This window comes from Periplaneta americana, chromosome 2 (genome assembly GCF_040183065.1).
Source record: "Periplaneta americana isolate PAMFEO1 chromosome 2, P.americana_PAMFEO1_priV1, whole genome shotgun sequence".
In the NCBI taxonomy this organism is placed as follows: domain Eukaryota; kingdom Metazoa; phylum Arthropoda; class Insecta; order Blattodea; family Blattidae; genus Periplaneta; species Periplaneta americana.
In genome coordinates, this window is record NC_091118.1 from 201,016,968 (window position 1) to 201,043,104 (window position 26,137).

A 26,137-nucleotide genomic window follows, 5' to 3' on the forward strand; every position below is an offset into this window, starting at 1 on the left:
CGACTATAAATATAAATTCTATCAACTGGTCAATAAGTGAAAAGATTCTTGAAATAGCTTCATGGGAAAATCAACACCAATACACAAAGATACGACAAAAGTAGTATATTATAAAAGTGAGGAAACTTTGAATTCTTAATATATATTTTTTTATTTGATTTGAATCGTTTCAGAATTTATAGGCAATCTCTTTAACAATACAGTATCCCGTAGTTTAGAATTTTTTTCCCTTCGATCTTTTATTATACAAGAATTTTTGGGCCTTGGAGTTGTATCAAGGAATGTAATCTCATATTTCCAAGACACATAAAAAACAGAATGTGTGTATTATATTGAGTAGAATTTATGGAGGAAGAAAATAATTTATGAGCGAAGTAATTCAATAGGAGAGATTGATAGTCTAAAACGAATATATTTCTAATTTCTCAGAAGGAATCAAATAGCTTGTACGTAGAAGCATGACTTTATAATAGGAACTGTGAAATATAGCTTTAACTCTAAATTTAATGTATAGAAGCATTTAATGAACTCATATAATTGTCGTCATGTATCCACGCAGGTGTTGAAGCACTGCATTATGTTATTCATGTCAATAGGTTCGCATAACCTCGGTGGTGCAGTCCTGGGCTACAAGATAAGGTGGGTGCTCCTGTTATGGCCATGTTCCTGATATGGCCACCCCACTATTGTGAGTTAGTTAACCAAAGAATCCGCTAAATTGCAGCAGCATCCAGTGAAAGGGCATCGTTGTATGTCACTTGATCATTTTCCATCCAGTCAGGTTGAGCAATATGGCGTCAGTTGCCTGTTTTGCGGTTTTCATGTGACCTCTTCTTATTTTTCTCTGGTAAGTCTCCTTTGTTTTATGCATGTTTCTCAAATACTTGTTTCATGAAAACCATCGTACTCCATTCAGTTTTTAATGTTCTGTTGATTGGTGTTGACGTTGATGGCGTATCTTTTACGAGTTGTTCATAATTAAACGATTTTCGTTAAAGCTTACCTGCTCCTGATATGGCCATATCAAGTTCATTTCACTTTTATTTTTTCACCTGACAAATTTACATGCCTTATAGATGGGATTACGCAAAAGTTTTGTATTTTAAGAAAAACAACTTAATTTTTGATGGAAAAACCTGTTTTGACTACACTTTTGAATTATAAAAAAGAGTATTGTCATATTTATTCATTTTACACGAAAATTATTCAATCATCCTGCCTAAGGTTTTTCCGTGGCGCTAAGACAAATGTCGGGATGAGCCCTAAAATAAATGGGCCACGGACCTGCATTCATATTCCCATGACCCCTTACTTACTCTAAATTAATTAATAATTACATCTATCATACATTCATAAATCAATCGACCTATTACCTAAAAGCCAAATTGGCTAGTCTCTTATATTGAGACAACTCATCCTGTCTAAGGTATTCCGTGGTTTTCCTAAGGCGTTAAGACAAATGTCGGGAAGAGCCTTAAGAGAAATGGGCCATGGACCTATATGCCCTTCCCCATAAGTCCCCCTCCCTTTTTTTTCTTTTTCTCTAACCAACAACTTAATACCCTAGTTCAGAGTCCATAAAATTATGAAATACATGTGCAAGGTCACTCATGTAGTCGCAATGCGAAAGGACAGGGAACCTTTCAATTTGCAGATTCAGAATTCACGGCGTCTCTCCTGGCGGTCTTCACCTGCCTTGTCATCGAACAACAGACGACAGAGTCTTCTCGACTCCTCCTGCACTGCGAAATGACACAGTTCATTTCAATGTGCAGATTTACACCAGCCATCTCCTCCTCGTCCCGTCCCGTGATCATTTTGATCACATTTCCGTCCCCCTCGCGTATGTGGTACCTAAGAGGTTACGTCCATTTTCGGTTTTCCCCTTCAAAATTTTCTAGAGCTCCTTCAGTGGAGCAGCGTAACTCGGAGTGAGACTAGTGGCCAACAGGCTTGGAGCTCTCATATTTAGTTTTTTGCAGCCCCGAACCCCTTGCAAGGACGCGTTTTGCGTACCTTTTAAATTTGTCCTCCCAATTCACCTCTTTGAATTCAATTCAATTATTAAATTTTAGCACAACTGCGTTATCAAACTGAAAAAAATCACGATTTATAGAACATGGAAAAAGGGTGGCCATATCATGTGCACATATTCCTGATATGGCCACTCTGTAGACTTATGGAATTTGGGACTTTTTGGACAATTAAAGCTATTTTTATGGGGAAAGGAAATTGTTTTAAGAAAGTCCATTAGGCTAAGAACGACTAAGAAAAAAGTGGTTTTCATTTTTTTTTCAAAATGGCGGCTAGAAAAATTCTCAAACCTTAGCATGGCCATATCAGGGACACCTACCTTACATATTTTACAAGTGTAGAGGTTCTAAATTCATGTGTGCAAGAAGGCCATGCCATAGAATCCGAAGCGTGGATTTCAGAAGGCCGTTCTGTGGCGACTTGGGGACGCATGGATTTATACACGAGAGTAGGAAGCGAAGGAATGCTGGAATAAAGAAGCTAAAAAAAGAAGCAGCAAAATAAAAAAAAATACGGAATAACAAGGAGTTAGGGAATAGAAGAGAGAGACAGAGAGAAAAGAATTGTGGGGGACAGGAACAAAAATAACGAGCGAAGGACTTAGTATTTATGTCCCCAAGCCACGGCCTCCTGAATGAGGCCTTTCTCTGTCTCTATTACATGGCCTCCTCTCCTTCTCCATTCCCATGTTTTGAGGTATCGTTCTTCACATCTCTGGCCTGTAATATATTAACCCCAAACTTCTGATCGAGAAGGGTCAGTGGCGGGTCACGGTCTGGTCGTAAAATTGAGGCCCTATACCTAAAATTAACGCAAAATGGCTAAAGTATTTACATTTTCATAAGTTTTTTGTTTGCTTGTATTTCATATTGTTTATAAGAAGTTGTCAGCTATGTTGTCATAACTTTGAACTTGTTTAAATAAATTCCGTGCTGCAGTATAGAATTATATATTATCTTCTGTGGTTAAGAGGTTGTCATGCTCGCCGCTAGACCAGAGGCTTGCGAGTTCAAATCCGGCTGTAGACGACTGATTATAAGGACGATAAAATTTCCAACAATTTGTTTAATGAAATAAAACCTTCAGTAATCTATTACGGACTTATGGCGCGTAAGAGAGAATTTTTCATATAGGTAAGGATTCCAAGCAAAATATAACGGGCGATTTTTCTCACATCAATATCCATATGTCAGTCTAAATTTTAACCTTTAATCTTATTACAGCCATATTCATTCATTCATGCAATTTATTTATTTATTTACTAATCTATCTATCTATCTATCTATCTATCTATCTATCTATCTATCTATCTATCTATCTATCTATCTATCTATCTATCTATCTATCTATCTATCTATCTATCTATCTATCTATCTATCTATCTATCTATCTATCTATCTATCTATCTATCTATCTATCTATCTATCTATCTATCTATCTATCTATCTATCTATCTATCTATCTATCTATCTATCTATCTATCTATCTATCTATCTATCTATCTATCTATCTATCTATCTATCTATCTATCTATCTATCTATCTATCTATCTATCTATCTATCTATCTATCTATCTATCTATCTATCTATCTATCTATCTATCTATCTATCTATCTATCTATCTATCTATCTATCTATCTATCTATCTATCTATCTATCTATCTATCTATCTATCTATCTATCTATCTATCTATCTATCTATCTATCTATCTATCTATCTATCTATCTATCTATCTATCTATCTATCTATCTATCTATCTATCTATCTATCTATCTATCTATCTATCTATCTATCTATCTATCTATCTATCTATCTATCTATCTATCTATCTATCTATCTATCTATCTATCTATCTATCTATCTATCTATCTATCTATCTATCTATCTATCTATCTATCTATCTATCTATCTATCTATCTATCTATCTATCTATCTATCTATCTATCTATCTATCTATCTATCTATCTATCTATCTATCTATCTATCTATCTATCTATCTATCTATCTATCTATCTATCTATCTATCTATCTATCTATCTATCTATCTATCTATCTATCTATCTATCTATCTATCTATCTATCTATCTATCTATCTATCTATCTATCTATCTATCTATCTATCTATCTATCTATCTATCTATCTATCTATCTATCTATCTATCTATCTATCTATCTATCTATCTATCTATCTATCTATCTATCTATCTATCTATCTATCTATCTATCTATCTATCTATCTATCTATCTATCTATCTATCTATCTATCTATCTATCTATCTATCTATCTATCTATCTATCTATCTATCTATCTATCTATCTATCTATCTATCTATCTATCTATCTATCTATCTATCTATCTATCTATCTATCTATCTATCTATCTATCTATCTATCTATCTATCTATCTATCTATCTATCTATCTATCTATCTATCTTCCATCCATCCATCCATCCATCCATCCATCCATCCATCCATCCATCCATCCATCCATCCATCCATCCATCCATCCATCCATCCATCCATCTATCTATCTATCTATCTATCTATCTATCTATCTATCTATCTATCTATCTATCTATCTATCTACCTATCTATCTACCTATCTACCTACCTACCTACCTATCTATCTATCTATCTATCTGTCTATCTATCTATTTATTCGTCTATAGCAGGGCAAAGCCCCAATTATAATAGACAGTACGAAATTATTGACACGTAATGAACAGAAAAATAAACACGAAAAGAGATAAATGCAAAATTTAAAAGTAAACTTGTAAATTAAAAAGTAACATACTGTATAGGCCTAGATAGAAAAATTATTTCAAATTGACTATATTTTGAATATTTCAATAAGTAAAAGCTTATATTAACAAATGCTCAAAGCTAGACGCCACTTATTACAAAATTAATTGACTTTACAACACATTCTCCAACAGTGGTGAATTTTTTACTTTTTTCGTACATTTCATGATTTTTATTTTATTTTATTTTATGCTCGACCATGCCGAAATGTAGTAATTATACACCTGGTAGCAGTCCTTTAATGCATGTCATTAAAGTACACCTATTCATTAAAGTTCAGGTTTACGATTATTCTCGGATATGCAATCGAAAGACAACGAGGGAAACGTCACGGAGGCTGGAAATCCAATACTGTCGCAGAAGGTTATGTTCTGTTACTATAATAATTAGCGTTAATTGTAAATAGTATTCAAATAAATTCAATTTGTCATCTCGTTTTTCAATTCTAAATCAATTTCCAGGTTATATAAAAATTAGTTTATGTTATTCTCTAGATTACATCAAGGTCAATGACATTGTTGTTCCTCGGAAAAAAATCAATACTTTCACGTCTGCACACATCTCATAATTTACGAGCTATGCACAAGGTCACTTCCGATCTTCAGTCACATACGAATAAAATGAATACTTCTGAATAATTTCAAGTTAGAAATATGGTAGAGCATAAAAAGTCGTATGAAACTTGCCTATAATGGTAATTAAGACGCTCGTACGAAAATTATGAAACGATCGCAAGCGAGTTTCATAAACGAACATACTCGCGTCTTAATTACTATCATTATAGGCTCGTTGCATAATGTACTATTTATCCACTTCTCCTTTCTTTCTTAATTTTTTTCCACTTCTCCTTTCTTTCTTCATTTCTTAATTGTTCTACTTATGGAGTAGTTCGAAAAGCAAAGTGTTTCGCACTAATTCGCATACATTAGTTAAATTCCAGGTTAATATGGAGCATTAAATAAGAATAATTTCAGTTGATGGGCTTAGACGGTTGAATTACAGCGTATTATCGCGATATCAAACATGAATACGAGCGGAAGGACGACACTTTCAAGTCTACTGTAAGGTAGGCTTCATAATCCATTTCTGCTTCCGTCGTTGTAAGCAGCATTTTACCGACTGATACTCGACTTCTTGCTCGGGAACCAGATCCCGTGCTACGGCAGCCATATATATTAAGGACCCTGTATTAGGAGTCTTGGGTTGCATATTTACGAAGAAATTAAGAACCTTGACAAAGGCAAAATTACTGGAAAGCTATTCTTGTCTCATAAACTTCCGTTTTCCGATGACAGATATCTTCCCATGTAAAGATCTCAATTCGAATTCCAGATTTTTTTTAGGATATCGGATATATCTTAAAAATGCAGAGGCTTATGAAAGATAACAGAAAAATGTGGACGAAAACAGTTCGCCAATGAGTAACGTACCCGATATTTCATATAGAAGATTTCTCGTTAAGAAAAAGCATTGAGCATATGGGGCTATTCCTTCAAATGACCAGTTGCCATAGAAACGTCTACCTATCACATAGCTTGTACAATGTCATAGGCAAGGCCCATAAAACCAATGCTCTTTTCTTAAAGTGGAAACCTATATAGTGAGCGAGAGCGCAAAAAAAGTTTCGTTTTATTTTCTAACGGACTTACGCATTATCCCGGATTTGATCTTGGTCTGCAACACAGAAATTCAATGCTCCAAACAAAGTTCCGCGTCAAGTTCTCGATTAAGATTACAGAAAATTATGTAGTTCGCCTGTTGAAAGTTGCAGAGGCCTATGACGGACAAAGCAGAAAAAACATGAGTGCCAATAGAGAGCCAATAAGTAACCTGATATATCGAAAAAGATATGGATTACCCAGGATTTGACCTGGGTTTGCAGACGTTCGTCTAAAGGTAAGCCAATTTAATTTCAATATTTAAATAGGCTATAAACTGATTTTAATTTCCAAAGCTTGCTAGAGGGCAAAGGAGAACTATGAAAAAAATTACTGTTAATTTGTGATACTGTTACGGAATGCAGGTTGGGAGCATGGAAGTGAAGAAAGTTGGCAACTTTTGGCACGGACTGTATCATGCATGCATTTGTGTTTCCCTCATTTATCTAAGTGTCGTTCTCTCACCACACCGGGTCCACAAGAAGCTCCTTTATATCTGCCTCGGTCACTCTCACTTTCTCATTTATCTCAACAACTTTGCACTGAACTGCCAACGCTGGACTGTACAATCCAGAATGAAGTCACCAGACCTTCCTGTGTAGCCTAAATAACGGACTCACCAAACTTCATCATATTTATTTTTGTATCAGTTTCAGGTTTCCAGACTTCATAAAAGAACTTCGACACTTTCAACATTATTAATACAACCTTGTTTTAATCCTAGTCATAGTTTAAGGTGTACTGCTGGTTGTAACAGAGTTGCACAATGATGATGCTCTATATGCGATTTTTCACCAGGAACTCATAGAAGTCCGCAAACTCAAATCCACTTAACCTTCTGAGTCCTGAGACATTTATTGTTTTATTTTTTAAGTTCAATATAATTCTACAATTCAAAAAAAAAAAAAAATGTAACTGACATGAGGAAAAATGGTGAAAAAATTCTTCACGTTACAGTTAGGACACAAATGAACACACACACACACACACACACACACACACACACACACACACACACACACACACACATATATATATATATATATATACCTATATATACTTAAGGCTTTTAAGGATCTCGGAGGTTCATTGCCGCCCTCACATAAGCCCGCCATCGCACCCTATCCTGAACAAGATTAATCCAGTCTCTACCATCATATCCCACCTACCTCAAATCCATTTTAATATTATCCTCCCATCTAAGTCTCGGCCTACCCAAAGGTCTTATTCCCTCCGGCCTCCCAACTAACATTCTACATGAATTTCTGGATTCTACCATACGTGCTACATGCCCTGCCCATCTCAAATGTCTGGATTTAATGTTCCTAATTATGTCAGGTGAAGAATATAATGCGTGCATTTCTGCGTTGTGTAACTTTCTAGATTCTCCTGTAACTTCATCCCTCTTAGCCCCAAATATTTTCCTAAGAACCTTATTCTCTCAAAGTGAGAGTCCAAGTTTCACAACCATACAGAACAACCGGTAATATAACTGTTTTATAAATTCTAACTGCCAGATTTCTTGACAACAGAATGGATGATGAAAGCTTCTCAACCGAATAATAACACGCATTTCTCATATTTATTCTGCGTTTAACGTCCTTCCGAGTGTCAATTTATTTGTTACTGTTGCTCCAAGATATTTGAATTTTTTCACCTGTTCAAAAGATAAATCTCCAATTTGTATAGGCCTATTTCCATTTCGTACAATATTCTGGTCACGAGACATAATCATATACTTTGTCTTTTCGGGACTTACTTCCAAACCTATCTCTTTACTTGCTTCAAGTAAAATTTTAGTGTACATAGTGTAAATAATTTTGCATTGTAAATATTAGTGTGATTGTTAAAGTGATTCTTGTTTTGTTTTGCCTCACTTTAAGAATGAAGTGTAGCGTCAGCCGTCAGTCAAGAATTTCGCTTGCTAGAAGAACCACAACGTTTACTCAAAAACTACAGTAGTATCTACTTAATTTTGTAGCGTCCTGGGACGAAGTACGGTCCCTACACATTATATATACACAATGTATCTGAAAATGCGCTATCATACATATCTTACCCTAATCATTCTATTTTTACAAAATCAATACTTAATTTTCGAGCACTCTGTATATCACCTGAGCCGAGTGAAACATTCTTCAAAATTACCTGAATTGCGTGGTAAACGTTAAACATATGACATTCGTCAAGTGGCTTGATTATGGTTGCTGAACACAGAGGTCCAATCTGAAACTCAGTTTACTGTGAAGAATCTAAGAGAGGCACGAGTTAATACAAACTGCCTGACTCGAATATGATTTCAGCCAATTCAAAGTATTCGTGGCTATTTTCTATCATTCATAATAACTGTCACTTGATTAAAAAGAAAATAATTTCCATTAAAATGAATAGCTGAAAATATTAAGATAATCATAATAAATGTAAGTCTGTGTTATTTGACAAAGGTTGTCAACAGGAACGAATCGTCAGATCGAGTTATTTATTATCCTCTTTGCTTCGTAATGCGTTATTCGGCCTTTTCAATTGTTGCATAGATTAGACATTGTTTCTGATTTAATAAAATTGCATAGTAATTCGTCCATACAAATCTGCTGCAAACTGGATGTGATTACTTATAGTCACGCCTCACACATTTACGAGTAACCTCCAGGGCCCTACTTACGTGTAGGACAGCAGACTTCGCGGAGACAATAAAGGCTGGTTCACAATAAACCGGGAACGGAAACGGCAACGAGAACGAGAACGGAAATAATTATAAAATAAATGTATTTAAATGTGAGCGTTCACAATAGTTAATTATGAATCCTCGCATTTAAATACATTTATTTTAACAATACTTCCGTTCTCGTTCTCGTTGCCGTTTCCGTTCTCGGTTTATTGTGAATCAGCCTTAACAGTTTCTTAATCTCTTAATGGAAAAAATAACAATTGTTACAAATCATACGACATTACGAACTTGATTCTTTACAGTTTAATTATTGATCCTAAAGTACAGACTTGAAGAATTTACAAGAGTGGCGTGATTTGTAACAATTGTTGTCATAAATGCGTAAGAAAAATGTAATTTTGTAGTTGAAAATCGAAAAAAAAAAAAAAAATCTGTACGAAGCAACTATGGAATTCACAACACATTTTTAGCGTCAGAATACTAGCTAATGAGAGAAATGATACTTCTGAATAATTCATTCTTTATCTGTAATATTTTTTAACCTTAAAAGTAAACAATAATGGTGCTTTACAACCAACTTCAACAACTTAAAAAGATTGTAACACCGAAAATATTGAGATTAGGACACATTTTTATATATTTTTTGCTCAGAATGTCTTAGAAAATAAGCTCCGTAAGTGACGGTAAATCCTCATGAATCACCCTGTATATGCCACAATTGTCCAAGGTGGACAGGTGGCCTTGGTGACATTCCTGAATCCTATGCTGACAGGTGGACCATCTTGCCACAGCCCTGATAGGACAGATCCCATCCGCAGACGAGCAACATTATAAGCTGCAGGAGTCCGGAATCCCAAACACTTCCTGAATCAGCATCGTGAAACCGATTCTGACACGTGGCCCATCCCGCCTCAGCCCCTTATAGAGCCAGATCCCATCCGCAGGCGAGTAGCCTGATACGCCCAAGAAGCTCGGAGCCCTAAGCCTTTCCTATATTAGCATCGGAAACCCGTGAAGACTTAGGACTTATCCAATCTTCACCATCAAACATACATACATACGAGGGGGATCCAGGAAATAACGACCGTTTTGTTGTAATAATTAAAAAAAATATATTTATTTGAAAAAACAAAGTCTGTTACATAACTGAAGCTTTCTTTACTTCTCTACATAATCACCACCTACATTTAAACATTTGTCGTATCTGTTCACTAGCTTTAGAATTCCCGTGTTATACTCCTCTGCCGCCAGTTCATTAAGCCAGGTGTTCACTGTCTTCTTCAACTCTTCATCACTTCCAAAACGCGTACCATCCAGAAAGTCTTTCAGCTTAGTGAAAAGGTGAAAATCGCTAGGAGCAAGGTCTGGACTATAGGGCGGATGATCAAAGATTTCCCAACCGAATTGATCCAGCAATTCTCGAGTTGAAGCAGCAGTGTGCGGGCAGCCGTTGTCGTGAAGAAGCACAACTCCTCTCGAAAGCATTCCTCGCCTCTTGTTTTGGATGGCTCGCCGTAGTTTTCGTAAAGTCTCACAATAACGATTTGCATTGATCGTAGTGCCTTTTGGCATGAAATCCAGAAAAAGAACACCTTTGCGATCTCAAAAGACAGTAGCCATGACTTTTTGTGTTGAGAGAGTCTGTTTGAATTTTCTCGGTTTCTTGGGTGATGAGGGATGATGCCACTGACGTGATTGGCGCTTGGTCTCTGGGGTGTTGTGAGACACCCAGGTCTCATCACCAGTCGCAATTTGATCAAGAAAGGCGTCTCCATATGTGTGACATCGCATCAAGAATGTCAATGCTGAGGCCATTCTCTGAGTTTTGTGTTGGTCACTCAGTTGCCGTGGAACCCATCGTGCACAGATTTTGTGGTAGCCAAGATGTTGCGACACAATTTCACCAAGCAAAGAACGAGAAATGTCAGGAAAGGCAATATGCAATTCGTCGAGTGATGTGCGCCTGTCTTGCAAGATTCTGTCGTTCACTTTAGTCTTCAGGTCTTCTGTGATGAGTGATGGGCGTCCGGGTCGAACTTCATCGTGGACATTTGTTCGCCCATTGTTGAACATTTCGCACCATTTTCTCACGTTTATTTCATTAATTACAGTATCACCATACACTTCTTTCAATTGCCGGTAAATTTCTGCAGGTTTCAAATGTCGGGCATTCAAAAATTGAATCACACTCCTCACCTCACAGTCGGCGGGATTATCAATCACGTCGTTCATTTTGAAGTAACACAAAATGCACAATGGCGACTTGTTGCAACCAGTACTCACAACATTATGAGAACACATGTTAAGGAAGCCAGTTGACCTTCAAACAAGGAAGGGGAGTCAGCTGCGCGGCGGGTATGCGCGAACGGTCGTTATTTCCTGGATCCCCCCTCGTATTTTTTTCTTTCTTTTTTTTAATTTTTGACGTTGAAGATTGGTATAAGCCCTTGTCTATAATATTGCAGATATATTAATAATTTTGGTAGTTTGTGTTATAGTATCTATTAGCAGTAAGTGTCTGAAATTTCAATTCAATGTGCGCTACAATAACTGAATAGAGTGCACCTAGTCACAGGCCTGTAGTGAATTTATAAAAAAAAATGTTTAAATGCAAAAATTATTATTTTAAGAGTAAAGATTTTCTCTACAGTAACCATTCTCTTTTTATTTCAAAGCTTAATGTGCATACACACATCATTAAAAATTATAGAGCTCTGATAAATAGCATTATATTTATGACTACTTCAAGATAGGCTATTCTTGCCATTACTCTGTATGGGATAAGGAGCAACTTCCCTTAAGAAGGTAAGTAGGAAAACCATTAACAAAAAAAAAAAATAAATAAATAAATAAAAGTTGAACATACAGACGTAATGGAGGCCATGGGAGTGAAGGCGAAGCCACATATCTCAGAGAATGGAAACTACAGTGATAAGGTCAGGATGTTAGGGGAAGGAATAGATACCATAGGAGAGAAGACTTGGATGTAGGAGTACAAACAGTCATGATGGCAAGACATTTAGAGCCTGATCAATGGATACAGAGAAATGGCGTTTGGTTTCCGATAGACGGCAGCAGCTGTTGTGACACCTTTAAGCACCAAGAGTAACGTCAAAGACGACAAAGTTATGTACAGTTACGGCTTGTCTTTGTAGTCAAGTGATCGAGAAGCAAAGTACACGTCTTTGTGTAAAAGAATTGAATAAGCAACTGGAAAACTTGGAAGCCAAGGAATAGCTTTGTTCACCGAACTGACCGCTGAGTGCTCCAGCCGGCAAGCTGTAGCAGTGCAACACAATGCTAGTGTCGGGATACACCATCTCGCGAGGCGGCTGCGCGCAGGGTGCGAAGTGACAGTCATGTTCACCATGGATAAGCCGCTATTACACGTTCGATTTTGTTGTCTTCCAAGGAGAAGCGTTGCTTTTCTTATCTGTATTTTCTGTGCATTTCTTTCGTGTTTTTTTTTCCACGTCTCATCTCCTTTTCCTTCTCTTACGGATTCTTTTTCCTTCTTTTCTTTTCCACTTCTCTTTTTCATTTGTTTACTGTCGTTTATCTACCTTTCTTATCTTCTCTTCTTCCCAACAATGTTCTTTATCCGTTTTCATACTAATTTTCCTTTGTGTTATTCTCGATCTTTTTTTCTCTTTTGTTATCTCTTTTCTTGATGATTCGCTTACCTACTTTCTTATTCCTTTCTTCTTTTTTCGCTCCTTCTCTTCTTCCATCCTCCCTACTATGTGTGTGTATTTATTCACACTGCAAATGGGTATATACCCGGTGGCAGTGGTAACTAATTACACTCAATAATGACAACTAATAATAAACACAACTAATAAAAAACAATAATTAATAATAATAATAATAATAATAATAATAATAATAATAATAATAATAATAATAATAATGAGCATCCTAAATTAAATGAAGCATGGTCACTTAAAATAACATTCAAAGTAAATCTAATTTGTATCTTAACCCTAAGTTCGAACTAAGACCCACGAGTGTGACAGGTTCATACCCACACAAGTACCTTTCGGCACTACACTTATTTCGCTGTCAACTCACTCACTGCACTGATTCTACCTGATTTCATTAACACTTCAAAACCATTTCACTGTTCAAATACTTTGCACAGCCACTTCACTGATACCAACACACTCCACTTACACAATAGACTTCACTGACACTACACACTTCACTGACACAACACACTTCCTCACTGATAGAACACTTCAAATAAGAAGATATCAATTACACCCTCTAAATAGTGTGCATAATATACTACCGTCTATTAGTAAAGTCTTTAAGTCTATTTTTAAATACATTTTTGGTTATTGGTAAAGCCTTTAGTAAGTCTGCAGGTAAAACATTCCAGTCCCTGATAGTACGATTGAGAAAAGAAAACTTTCCAGTGTCCGTCCTCTGTCTTCTTTCCCTCATGTCTGTTGTTTCGTTGTTTATTTCTTGTTTGCTTATTAGTTTTATTTATCTATATTTTTTTATCTTGTTTGTTCATTTGTTGTTCTATCTCTGTTTCTTTGATGTATGTATTTTTTCACACTGGAAAAGGGTAAATACCCTGTGGCAGTGGTAACTAATTACCCTCAATAATGACAATTAATAATAGATTAATAATAATAATAATAATAATAATAATAAATAACATTAGTATAATAATATTAACAAGGTGCATCCTAAATTAAATGAAGCACGATCACTTAAAATACCATTTAAAGTAAATCAAATTTGTATCTTAACCCTAAGTTCTAACTAAAACTCACGAGTATGATATGGGGAATTCAGAGCACAAGGGACTCAAGTCCACTTTTGGTCAATTGGGAGATATTTCTTCTATACATGCCTTAGATAAGGCTACTTTCAGATCATAAAAGAATCATGTCCTCACAATATTTGCAATGGTGCAGATTTTTAAAATCACACTCACCTTTAATGGGTAATTAACTATACATAAAAGACTTTAAGTCTAATTTTCTGGAAAGTTTATTTTTGTGACTTGATTCCCTTGTGCTCTGAGCGCCCCATATGTCCATACACGCACAAGTACCCGCTGTTAACTCACTCACTGCACTGGAACTACGATACATTTCACTGACACTACTCTGATTTCACTAACACTTCAAAAACATTTCACTGTTCAAATACTTTGCACTACCACTATAAACTATAAAGCTTCACTGACACAAACACACTCATCATGTCATCTCATGTGAGTTGTTGCTTTATTTGTTTCTTTGTTTATTTCCATATTGGTTTGTCCGTTGATATACATGTCAACAAAAGAATACAATAACAGATCAGCAGGAAACAGGTCAACAGCTATAAAATTATAATGGACAGATCGAAGGGGTTGATAGGCCTCCTTAAGAAGAATTATCAACAATCAAATCAATAAATATACAGAAAATAAGAAACCAACAGATAGGCAATAAGATCACCAAAGAACAGAATAACATAATAGGAGATCAGCAAACAAAACAAAACTAACATAATCCAATTTAAATCCTGTGCAAATTCAACCTCGCAAATTTCCAGCGCAATAATTAACAATAGGTCCCTATTAGAAACAACAACCAAATTTCTTGGCCTAAAAATCGATAACGTGTTAAATTAAAAAAATCGTATTAAAGAAATTACCCTTAAACTAAATTCAGCTTGTTTTACTATTAGATCTATGCAAAAGATAGTAAATATCAATACCTTAAAACAATATACTTTGCATACTTTCACTCGGTAATGAGTTTTGGAATAATATTCTGGGGAAATTTCACAGATAGTAACAGTATATTCCTACTACAAAAAAGAGTAATTAGAATAATAGTAGGTGCCAAATCTAGGGAATCGTGTAGGACTATTTAAAAAAACTACAAATAATGCCCATGGCTTGTCAGTATATCTTTTCATTAATAATCTTCCTCGTATGTAATCGTGAAAACTTTGTAACAGTTCATAGCATAAATATGCGCCAAAAATGACTTTCATACTCCATCGGCAAATCTATCGTGCTATCAAAAAGGAGTGAGTTATATGGCAGTAAACATTTTTAATAGCCTTCCTATTGATATAAAAAATGAAACTCAAAACATAAGATTATTTAGGGCCAAATTGAAGAAGTACCTAATTTCTCACGCCTTCTATTCTGTAGATGAATTCATGACATTCAATAACACTTCATGAAATTGTTACTAAAACTTTGTGTTGTACTATTAAACTATATTGTAAATCTCTTCTAAATATATTTCAACTATACTGTGACTATGAATCAAGACTTTATAGTAGTATTAAGTTTTTTTTACTTGTTCCATATTCTAGCTGTGAAGCAATGTACTAATACCATAGAATGTTAATAAATACAATACAATATAAGAAATAGAACAACAGACAGAATTACAAAGAAGGACAGAGGACAGATGAAGGAGGCTGGGAGAGTTACTTTCGAACAGTTACCAACAATCAAATTGACAGAAAATAAAAATCAACATACAGCCAAAAGGATCAACAAAGAAATAGAAGAAGTGATGAGCAAAAAACAGACAATAAATATAAGATCATAGAGATGAATAGATGGAAGAGGCAGATAGACATCCCCATAAATGAGGAGCTTTTTTCAAAACTTAACATGTCCAATATATGAAAATACATTTCAGATGCCTAAAACTTCCTTTTCTGCAATGAATAAAATAGTTTTATGACGAAATATTAAAGATTTTTTAAAAAATGGATTCGTATAAATTTGTACAGAAGAAAAGTCTTCATTTATTACAGAGACGCATATTTATAGCATTTTCTAAAAATGGACATGTTAAGTTTTGAAAAAAAAAGCTCCTCTAGTTACCAACTCATGGAATACATTCCAAAATGTTTCTGAAGGCATAGGTATTGCAAAGAACATTATGAGACACAATATTACATTTATTGAAGAGGAATTCCAATTATATATTTTTCTACTTTCAGCAGATTACAATAGTTCTTTCTCATTTTTTAAGTTGTGTAGAAATTCTGAACAAATCATATTAATGTTCATTTGAATGGAAGCTCTGATTTGATCAAATCAACAGATCAATTGTTCCTAACATTAGTCGACTTTGAGAGAAAACTCCCTTTATACACGCATTGGAGGGTGGTAGAGCCAAGGTATATGACACCATCTCTGCCAAAGTAGGCAACATGCACTGCTTCACAATTCCCACCCACTTCAAACCCATGTTCTTGTTGCCTCCTTCTTTTAAAACTTTTGGCAATAATGATTTTAAGATAATACAGTCCACAAACAGAGCATCCAAATTAATACCACGTCCCAATGCAGAAGCTCAATATTCAATGTTTCTGAAGATACTTCACTATTTTCTGTTAATGATAATGGTTCAAGTTTCTGTTCAGGTTCTCTTTCCTCCAGAAAAAAAAATGGAAATTATACTGAAGACAGAAAATAACATTTTAATAAAAGCTTAAAACAATCACTCTTTGATGATTTAACAGCTTTGGAGTCAGCTTTCCTTTTGCTCATGAGTACATGCGCTCCATATTTTATTTTATTTTATTGGGTTATTTTACGACGCTGTATCAACATCTAGGTTATTTAGCGTCTGAATGAAATGAAGATGATAATGCCGGTGAAATGAGTCCGGGGTCCAGCACCGAAAGTTATCCAGCGTCTGCTCGTATTGGGTTGAGGGAAAACCCCGGAAAAAAAACCCAACCAGGTAACTTGCCCCGACCGGGATTCGAACCCTGGGCACCTGATTTCGCGGCCAGACGCGTTGACCGTTACTCGACAAGTGTGGACTGCGCTCCGTAAAGAAGAATATCGAAATATTAAAATAAATTGCATGTGGTAAAACGGGGAAATTTCAGTGAATTAAATTATAGAAGTCCCCAAAAAAATAGGGACAATTATATTCCCGACTGACATCATAACGGGAGGCGGGACAACAAAGTTGAAATCGGGACTGTCCCGCGAAAATCGGGACCCACCATCACGGAAGTTGGTACAACGCTCTGTGCCATACTTTCTAATGACATGGAATGAGTAACGGGAACAAAATGAAATTGAGGTTGTTGGTGGAATGAAATTTATGAAGTTAAGGGAAAGGAAGACCTACAAGAAAAATATATCATCAACAGATCTTGTCTATCAACTCCGGGGATCGAACTCGAGTTCGCAAACTGACAAGACGACAAGTGTGCGCTGCAATACTAAGCTATAGAGGGGCTTGACTTTGAAGAAATTTCAAGAATTGTTTCAGTGCCCATTGCCAAGAGGTCGGAACCCTTAGAAAGTGTGTAGATATCTTTGTCGGACTGTACGCACGATGCTCAGCTCTTTTGTTTGTGTGACGAAGGTAAAAAACATTAATCAAGTCATGAAAACCCTGCGAGCTCTTCGGCGCAGTCGCTGTGTTACCAACCTTTGCGGTTTATAACTAAGTAATAAATGACAAGACGGTACAGTGGATGATATTCATATCCTGCAAGCTATTATGTTACATGGAATTTGGTTTCTGTTGACTCAGAGTAGCCTACTTTGCTACTGAATATACGAGAGATTCAAATTATTCTTGTTTGTTTCACTTTTTCGTTAGACAGTACTGTCATTGATGTTTTACACTTTTAAGTGGGAAGGAACCAATAAAAACAAGAATATCGATAAACGACAGAACAATAGAACAAGTCAGCCATTTCAACTACCTTGGCAATGATATTACTTGCACTTATAATTATGATAAGGATATCAATAATAACATATAGCTACAAATAACACGTAATGTGTGGCACAATAATAGAACTCTTAGAAACAAAACAAAGTTAGCTTAATAGGGAAAAAAAAATTCTGTTTTGTCTAAAAGTTTGTAGTTTAGAATTTCCCCCCTTTGTCTGTGAAAAAATTTTCTAAATATCCCCATTAGTGTCCGAGTTATGGCCAAAAACATGCACCAGAAGAGTACTAGGCATCACTGCTTGTTGGTAAGTTTGTCACTTGTTCTCCGAAACTTAAAGTTTTCAAACCATTTCACTCATAACTCAAAAACTATTAAAGATACCAGCATGAAATTTGTCATGGTTATTGTATACGTCATGATCTACAATTTCAATTAATATATTTGTCCTATTATTATTATTATTATTATTATTATTATTATTATTATTATTATTAGATAGAAACAAATATAAAAAAATCATTTCAGTGAAAATTTTCAGGAAAAAGAAAAAAGAAAAAAAAAAGAATATAAATCTATTATTTACACTGCAAATAATTTAATAAAATTGGTTCTCGTTGATGCAACAACCTTCTGGAATTGCCCTGACAAAAGACATTTAAAATACAAGGTGGATCAAAAGTCGCTTTCCCCAGTATTCGTTCTTAGGTTTCATACTTGTACACATATACAGATGTCATAACTTGAATAAACGAATAGCTGGTGTAATAAGTGATGGGTTGACAACCATGTTCGTGCGTTAACTGTTTTTCCTATGTCATGTCTTGTTATTATTGTTGTTGTTTTGTGTTTATTGTGGTGGGTTGCGTCTATACGTAATAACTGCTAGTTTCTTGCATTCGACATGAAGCCGATCCTGACTTCAGGCGTTCAGAAGTCAACATGATTAACTCCTTTTCCAAAGATTTTAAGATATTTAAGGCTAAAGTTAAATACACACAATTGATTCTGTGTAGTAGTCAAGAAGAATATTGCATTCTGTGGGCTTTTTACTGAACTATAGAGTTAATCACATTGACCACTGAAAATATGATCAATTTAATACATTGCCAACTTAGAAACTCTGAAATAACCAAAAGTGGAGTTAATAATGTTGACTTCTGAATGCCTCACTTTTGGAAAACAATTCTATGGACTAATGAAACCACATTTAAGGTAAACGGCAAAATGAACCGGCACAATTGTGTTTATTGGGCCAGTGAAAATCCACATGAAATTATCTCAAAAAAATTAAACACTCCTGTGTGACTGTTTGAGGTGGCATTTAGAGTGAGTTATGTTCTGCCATCTGTAAGTCAATGACTAAACGCTGTAAATTGTGTATCGAGAAACAGGGCCTCCATTTTGAACAAAATGTGTAAAGGAATGTGTAGTCAAATGTAAAACAGTTATATTACCGGTTGTTCTTTATGGTTGTGAAACTTGGACTCTCACTTTGAGAGAGTAACATAGGTTAAGAGTATATGAGAATAAGGTGCTTAGGAAAATATTTGGGGCTAAGGATGAAGTTACAGGAGAATGGAGAAAGTTACACAACGCAGAACTGCACGCATTGTATTCTTCACCTGACATAATTAGGAACATTAAATCGAGACGTTTGAGATGGGCAGGGCATGTAGCACGTATGGGCGAATCCAGAAATGTACAGTGTTAGTTGGGAGGCCGGAGGGAAAAAGACCTTTGGGGAGGCCGAGACGTAGATGGGAGGATAATATTAAAATGGATTTGAGGGAGGTGGGATATGAAGATAGAGACTGGATTAATCTTGCTCAGGATAGGGTGCGATGGCGGGCTTATGTGAGGGCGGCAATGAACCTCCGGGTTCCTTAAAAGCCATTAAGTAAGTAAGTAGTCAAATGTAAATTGAATGTAATTAAATATAAGGGGAAAGCGACTTTTAATCCACCCTACATTTTTTAAATTGTGGGAGCTAGTGAAGAAACAGTAATTGGTTGTAAAAAAATTGCCAAAACTTCGAAAATTTAAACTTCCATTCAAGTAGTGATTCTTCCAAATGAAAATATGAAAAATAAGCTCGTAAATTTTCAAATTAATTCTGTAAGGGAGACTTGAGAAAATGAAAAAATAAACTTGTCTAAATTTCATGTATTTCAGTTGGATATACCTTTTAAAGTTGGTCTGTTCATAGTCAATACCTAGGAGGAAAATCTGAGCACTGAGTTTGACGTCACCACGAAATTTCATATTATATTCCTATCATTATTTTTCTCTTTTATGTTTTCCTATTTGCGTATTGTCAAACTACATTTTGCGATATTACCGATTCCTTCTAGCGCCTAAGCTTGAGAGCTCAGACTATTGTCTACTAGGTCCGCACCGGAGATGACAATCGTTCCCTCTTGAATTATGTGAGCGCCAATCATCACCGGGCTATTTTCTCGGAACCCAGTCACGATGTTCCGTTATCTCCCAACCCCTGTTTGACATCTTTATCTCCTTCGCTCTCTTGATTCATGACTTTACTTTAAATTCATTATTTCCACTTTTTTTTTTTTACCTCCGCGCTTCTAAGTGTCCAGGGTTTTCCCCCTACATTTTGGCTCTAGACCAGAAAAAGTAGGCATTTTAAAAATTTATTCTACCGTACGTCTTCACAAACAGCCGATGCTCACCGAGCTGGCTGGCTGAGTGGAAGAGAAGGCCTTATGGTCTTAATTCTGCCAGGAAAAATAAAACTACTACTACTACTACTACTACTACTACTACTACTACTACTACTACTACTACTACTACTACTACTACTACTACTGTACTACTTCTCAAAAACAAGACCAAGGTTTGATCTATTACAAGGATTTTATTTATATTCAGTGCCAACTAGTTCATTTATCTGGAAATGATATAAATAAAACATATATAGCTAAATTGGCAGGGCACTGACTTACGACAATCGAAGACTCGAGTTCAAGGCTCGGCAATGGCGGTAGCGTGACCAAATGCGGAGATAAAAAAAAGGGACATTGTCAGGGCCGGGTATTTATGGAGATCGTGAAAATCGCGACATAATAGATATACAATAGATTTTTACTAATATTTACGAATTAAGTGATTCTGATTAATAATATGCAAATAAAACAATCACGATAAATCGCGAAATAGCGTTCTAATAGCGAAATATGAACACATTCGAGAATTATTACTATTGCGTCGTTTTATAGCGAATTTCATATTCTGAGAGTTTTTTTTTTCGGATTTCTTTTTCACTTGAATTTGTTATATAGGCCTATCCAAGTAGGCTACATTACGTGGTATTCCAGGTGTTCTGATTACATTAGACGAAGAATTGAACTTTTCACTAGTAATTTGAGGGCTGCAAGTATTTATTTATTTATTTATTTATTTATTTATTTTTTCGTTTTTAATGAATGTGTGTTAAATACAGTCTCAATCCAACACATATAGTCTATTGGCCATACCGCCCCTTTACCAAAATCAAACAAACCCTTAATGTTAATTATTTGGAAAGTAATATTCATACTGAGTTAATACTTCAATTCCAAAATAATTGTATTTTCCAAACTTTCCATTAATCTCCAACAATCTCCGCCGACACCAATATTAAAAACACAAATGATAAAATTAATCTCCATAAATACCTGCCCCTGAAAATGATAAACAAAAATGAAGGACACTGAACAATCTTGACGGACACGTTTCTTTCTTATTCTTGTTACATCTTTTAATATACGGTTTTTTTATACATGAATTGTTTATAAAAGAGTTTTCTTAATGAATTTGTACTTTTGCTACTCCCAGCACATACCACAGTTTCCTCATCAGCCACCGGCTCGGTCGGCTGGGGCGCTTGCTTGCTGATCGGGTGTGGGTTCGATTCCCGCTTCGGTAGATTACCTGGCTGGGTTAATCCCGAAGTTTTCCTCAATCGTAAAGCGAATATCAGGTAATATATGGCGAATCCTCGGCCTCATCTCGCCAAATACTATCTCGCTACCACCAATCCTATCGACGCTAAATAATCTAAGTGTCGTTAAATAACCAACTAAAAAAAGTGCCCTTATCTTTCAGAACTGTTGCAGAAAATCGTTTTTCACTTGATAAACTCACCTCACAATGCACACAGCTTTTGGCGATCATTGCTGTACCCAGATTATCAAGACGTAGAACGACTTCTGACTAGCTATACCTATATGGGAGGATGAACTGTCTGCAAGTTGGGACCGAGTCAAATAGGCCTAGTGAGTGAAGTGGATAGTGCTCTATTTATTGTTGCAAAGCAGTGATGTTAAAACAAGCGCATTTTTCTGCTCTTGATGTGCGCGGGCATCGAGCGCTAGGTATGGAAACAGGAATGATTATGTATATGAATAAGAAACCTGTTGGATTAAGAAAACAGTGGTCTGCAAACTTCAAACGGAACATGAAATTTTATGTCGTTATTTTTATATGGCTTCTTTCTGTTTGATATTATCTATATTATCTGTAAAACAACAGTACTAACACCAATTTCTTAATATTGCAGTTGTGTTTTAAACGTTAATAAAAATACAATACAGAGTTAAGAAGGAATATTCACATAAATTCCATAGTAGTATGCCCGTAGGCCTACTGCACTAAGTCATTTATAAAGAAAGTGATATTCCAAAGAAAGAGATTGAGTAGTACATGATAAGCTGGAATTGATCTTGATGATATCTTTAGCCTTATAAAAGTAATCAATACACTAATCAAAACAATATTACAGTACAAAGGAAAGTTCCATGTATTGTGGGTCCTTATCACCACGGCATGGCGCGTCCTCAGGTTGCGGATTGAGGAGACGACCTCCAGATATGGAGGGTAGCTGCGAATATATTGAATAAGCAGTCGTGGACAGCCGATAAGGGGTGGTCCTCCAGCTTGGGGATTGGGCGAAGGGCTAACAACCCATCAACGTAAAAAAAATAGCTTGTTACGAATCCATACGATAAGCCTCGGAATGGGACTGATTCTCTGGCACGACCACAGCAAAGGAATAAGGTTATGAGATTTGGTACGTGGAACGTAACTAGTCTTTATAGAACAGGAGAGGTAACATTAGTAGCAAAAGAACTAGCTAGATATAGAATAGACTTTGTGGGAGTACATGGATACAGTTTTAATACGTTCTCTTCCCTTTATCCATTGAATCAGTGCTAGCCATCCCTGTATAAAGCTCGACCAAGCGGCATATAATAGGCCTACCTCTTTCGTCTGTCTCTTTCCTTTCCGCTGTAAAGCGCTCAGGCGCTCTTGAGCTCTAAAACGCGCGCTTGTGCCTATGGGCATCTTTTGACATGACTGTTGTAAAGGATAAACTCAACTGGAATCGAGCATCATACAAGAAGTGAGTGCTTGCAGTTGATCGATTAAGGGGAGAGGATGGTATTTTTTGGTGAAAAAATGAGTAAATTTCCAAAAATGAACAAATTCTTGAAAATACTCTGTGATATATGTGGAATGCATAGTATAACATTTTGTGGGTATTTGTGCCCTTATCGGATGTTGAGTCGCCATTTTTAAACTTCCTGCGTTATGGATTTTTTAATCACTCGCCCACTTTATTGTTGTTTCCGGTAAATTAAATTACAAAAAAAAAAAAAAAAAAAAAAAAAAACCAGGAACTTTTTTTCTTTAAAATACTCTTTGATATGTGTGGAATGCATTGCATAACATTTTGTGGGTATTTGTGCCCTTATCGGATGTTGAGACATCATTTTTAAACTTCCTGCGTTATGGATTTTTTAATCACTCGCCCACTTTATTGTTGTTTCCGGTAAATTAAATTAAAAAAAAAAAACAGGATTTTTTTTCTTTAAAATACTCTTCGATATGTGTGGAGTGCATTGCATAACATTTTGTGGATATTTGTGCCCTTATCGGATGTTGAGACATCATTTTTAAACTTCCTGCGCTATAGATTTTTAAATCACACGCCCGCTTTTATCGGTTTTCAGTAACTTCATTTTTTTTGCTACATTGCCAGACAAAAATGGATATAATTTTTGAACTATTAAAGATACATGCATGAAATTTAGAACACACATTATTTAGACTATTAGGAAACTTTTCTCTGTAACAGAATTTTGTTAATTGATTTCATTTTAAAAATACATCCGTTTGTTTGCAAGAAAGGAAATCAGAAAATTGTTATTAAATTTTAATTGTTTATTTTACAAACGTAGGGACTAATATCAAAATTCTGTTACAGACAGATTGTAGAACATGCTTTTGCAAATACATTGCAAAAAAAAAAAAGTTTGAATCTATCTTTAAAAACGGTTTAGATATATCGGTTTTAGTACAATCCTGCATTGGGTATATTTTTTTTCAAATTTGGGCCCCCAAATAATTTTTTCAAAATATTTATATTTGGTTGCGTTCCTACAGCTATGAGCTCTCTACATACAAAAAATTAATATTTTACACAAAATAGGAAAAAAGTTTTAAAAAATACCATCCTCTCCCCTTAAGACTGATATTTTAAAGGGAAGGACGTTGGTTAAAAGCGAAACATCCACAGCAATTAGAAACGTGTAACTTACCAAAGTGCGGTTCCATGACTCCGGAAGTGGCGCTACCTTCCGGGGGCAGCTGTAACTGTCAGAGGAGCGAGAATGACGAGAGCAGGTAGCGGGTGTCGGGCCCCGGGTTGGCTTCCCTGTCCCCCAGAGACGACATGGCGGACGTCGGGCGCCGAGCTTCACGTGGCCATGCTGCAAGCAGAATGCGTTCACTCGTGATTGACGGCTGTGCAATTGCGGAAGCGAGTGGGTGCAGAGAATTCCAAAAATAACACACGAATATGCATATGAAAAGGTGGTGATAATTTCATGTTGACGCCACAGAAAACTATCGCTATTACTCACCTCTAGAATTTACTGAGTAAAGTAATACATTTAAAAAATATGGATATCTGACTTCCGACACGCAAGAAAAACAATTGATAATGCCGACTATTTGTATCGGCAAGAGAGTACGGTAGCTATTATTTTGATGTCTTAAGGGGAAGGACTTACAGGAAATCTCTTTTCTCATATTATTTTAAATAAAGTCTCTATTTCCCTAACATAGTTTCATATCAATGTGTGGAGTCTTTTAAATACATTTTCACTTTTGCCTTTCATGGTAGACACAGACAACATAAAAATGCAAAAAAAAAAAAAAAACAAAAAAAAAACGCAGTATTATAATAGTACATTATGCAACGAGCCTATAATGAAGGTAATTAAGAAGCGAGTATGGATATTTATGAAACGAGCGCAAGCGAGTTTCATAATTTTCATACGAGGTTCTTAATTACCATTATAGGCGAGTTTCATACGACTTTTTATGCTCGACCATATTTCTAACTTGATATTATTAATTTTTGAGCAATGTCCCATATGTTATGAGATGTGCGCAGACGCGAAAGTATTTATTTTTTTCCGAGGAACAGATGTCCACATTGACCTTGGTAGGCCATAAGAACCTACAGAGATAACATTGAAATTAAATTAGACATTGAAAAACGAGATGACAAATTGAATTTATTTGAATATTATTTACAATTAACGCTAATTATTACAGTAACAGAACATAAACTTCTGCGACAGTATTGGATTTCCAGCCTCCGTGACTTTTCGCTAATTCTCTTTCGATTGCATATCCGAGAATAATCGATACTTGCGATTTTATAACGGTAGAAAGCTGACCTGTCATTGGCTGAACAGTTGTAACCTGAGTCGTCATTGGCTGAAAGACCTGACCTTTAATGAGTAGGTGTACTTTAATGACATGCATTAAAGGTCTGCTACCAGGTGTATAATTACTACATTTCGGCATGGTCGAGCATAAAGAAAATTATATATCTGCTCTCAAAAATATCATAGAATCGCAAATCTTGTCTTAAATGAAAGCTAAAAAAATGCTAATCAATTTTCTTTGATGATTTTTAGAAATTTTAAAGTTTATATTTTTATTTCGCTTTTTTATGAACACAAAGAAAAATTGCACATCTATGTTTAACTTTACTGTTTAGTTTGCAATTTGATAATTTCCTCTTACAGAATTATTAATGTAGCCTATGATGTGAGATTATGCCCTGAAAATGTTATTCAATTACCTCCATTATTGTCTCAGATATTAAATGTTGAAAAATGTAAAATAAACAAGCTCCGGATATTCAACGGAGAGGTTTGAGCACACATATTTAAAAATGGCGTAAGAGCAATTATGTTCTTCCTAACGACCTTG

At 35.5% G+C, this 26,137-nt stretch overlaps 1 protein-coding gene across 1 annotated transcript in view; it reads right to left on the minus strand.

Annotated features, from left to right (window-relative positions):
- ci (cubitus interruptus) overlaps window positions 1-24,602 on the minus strand; it is a 631,597-nt gene extending 606,995 nt beyond the window's left edge. The window contains exon 1 of the mRNA XM_069819377.1: window positions 24,448-24,602. Coding sequence (XP_069675478.1) covers window positions 24,448-24,463 — 16 coding nt within the window. The 5' untranslated portion in view covers window positions 24,464-24,602. The remainder of the gene's footprint in view (window positions 1-24,447) is intronic.
- Window positions 24,603-26,137: the final 1,535 nt, after the last annotated feature.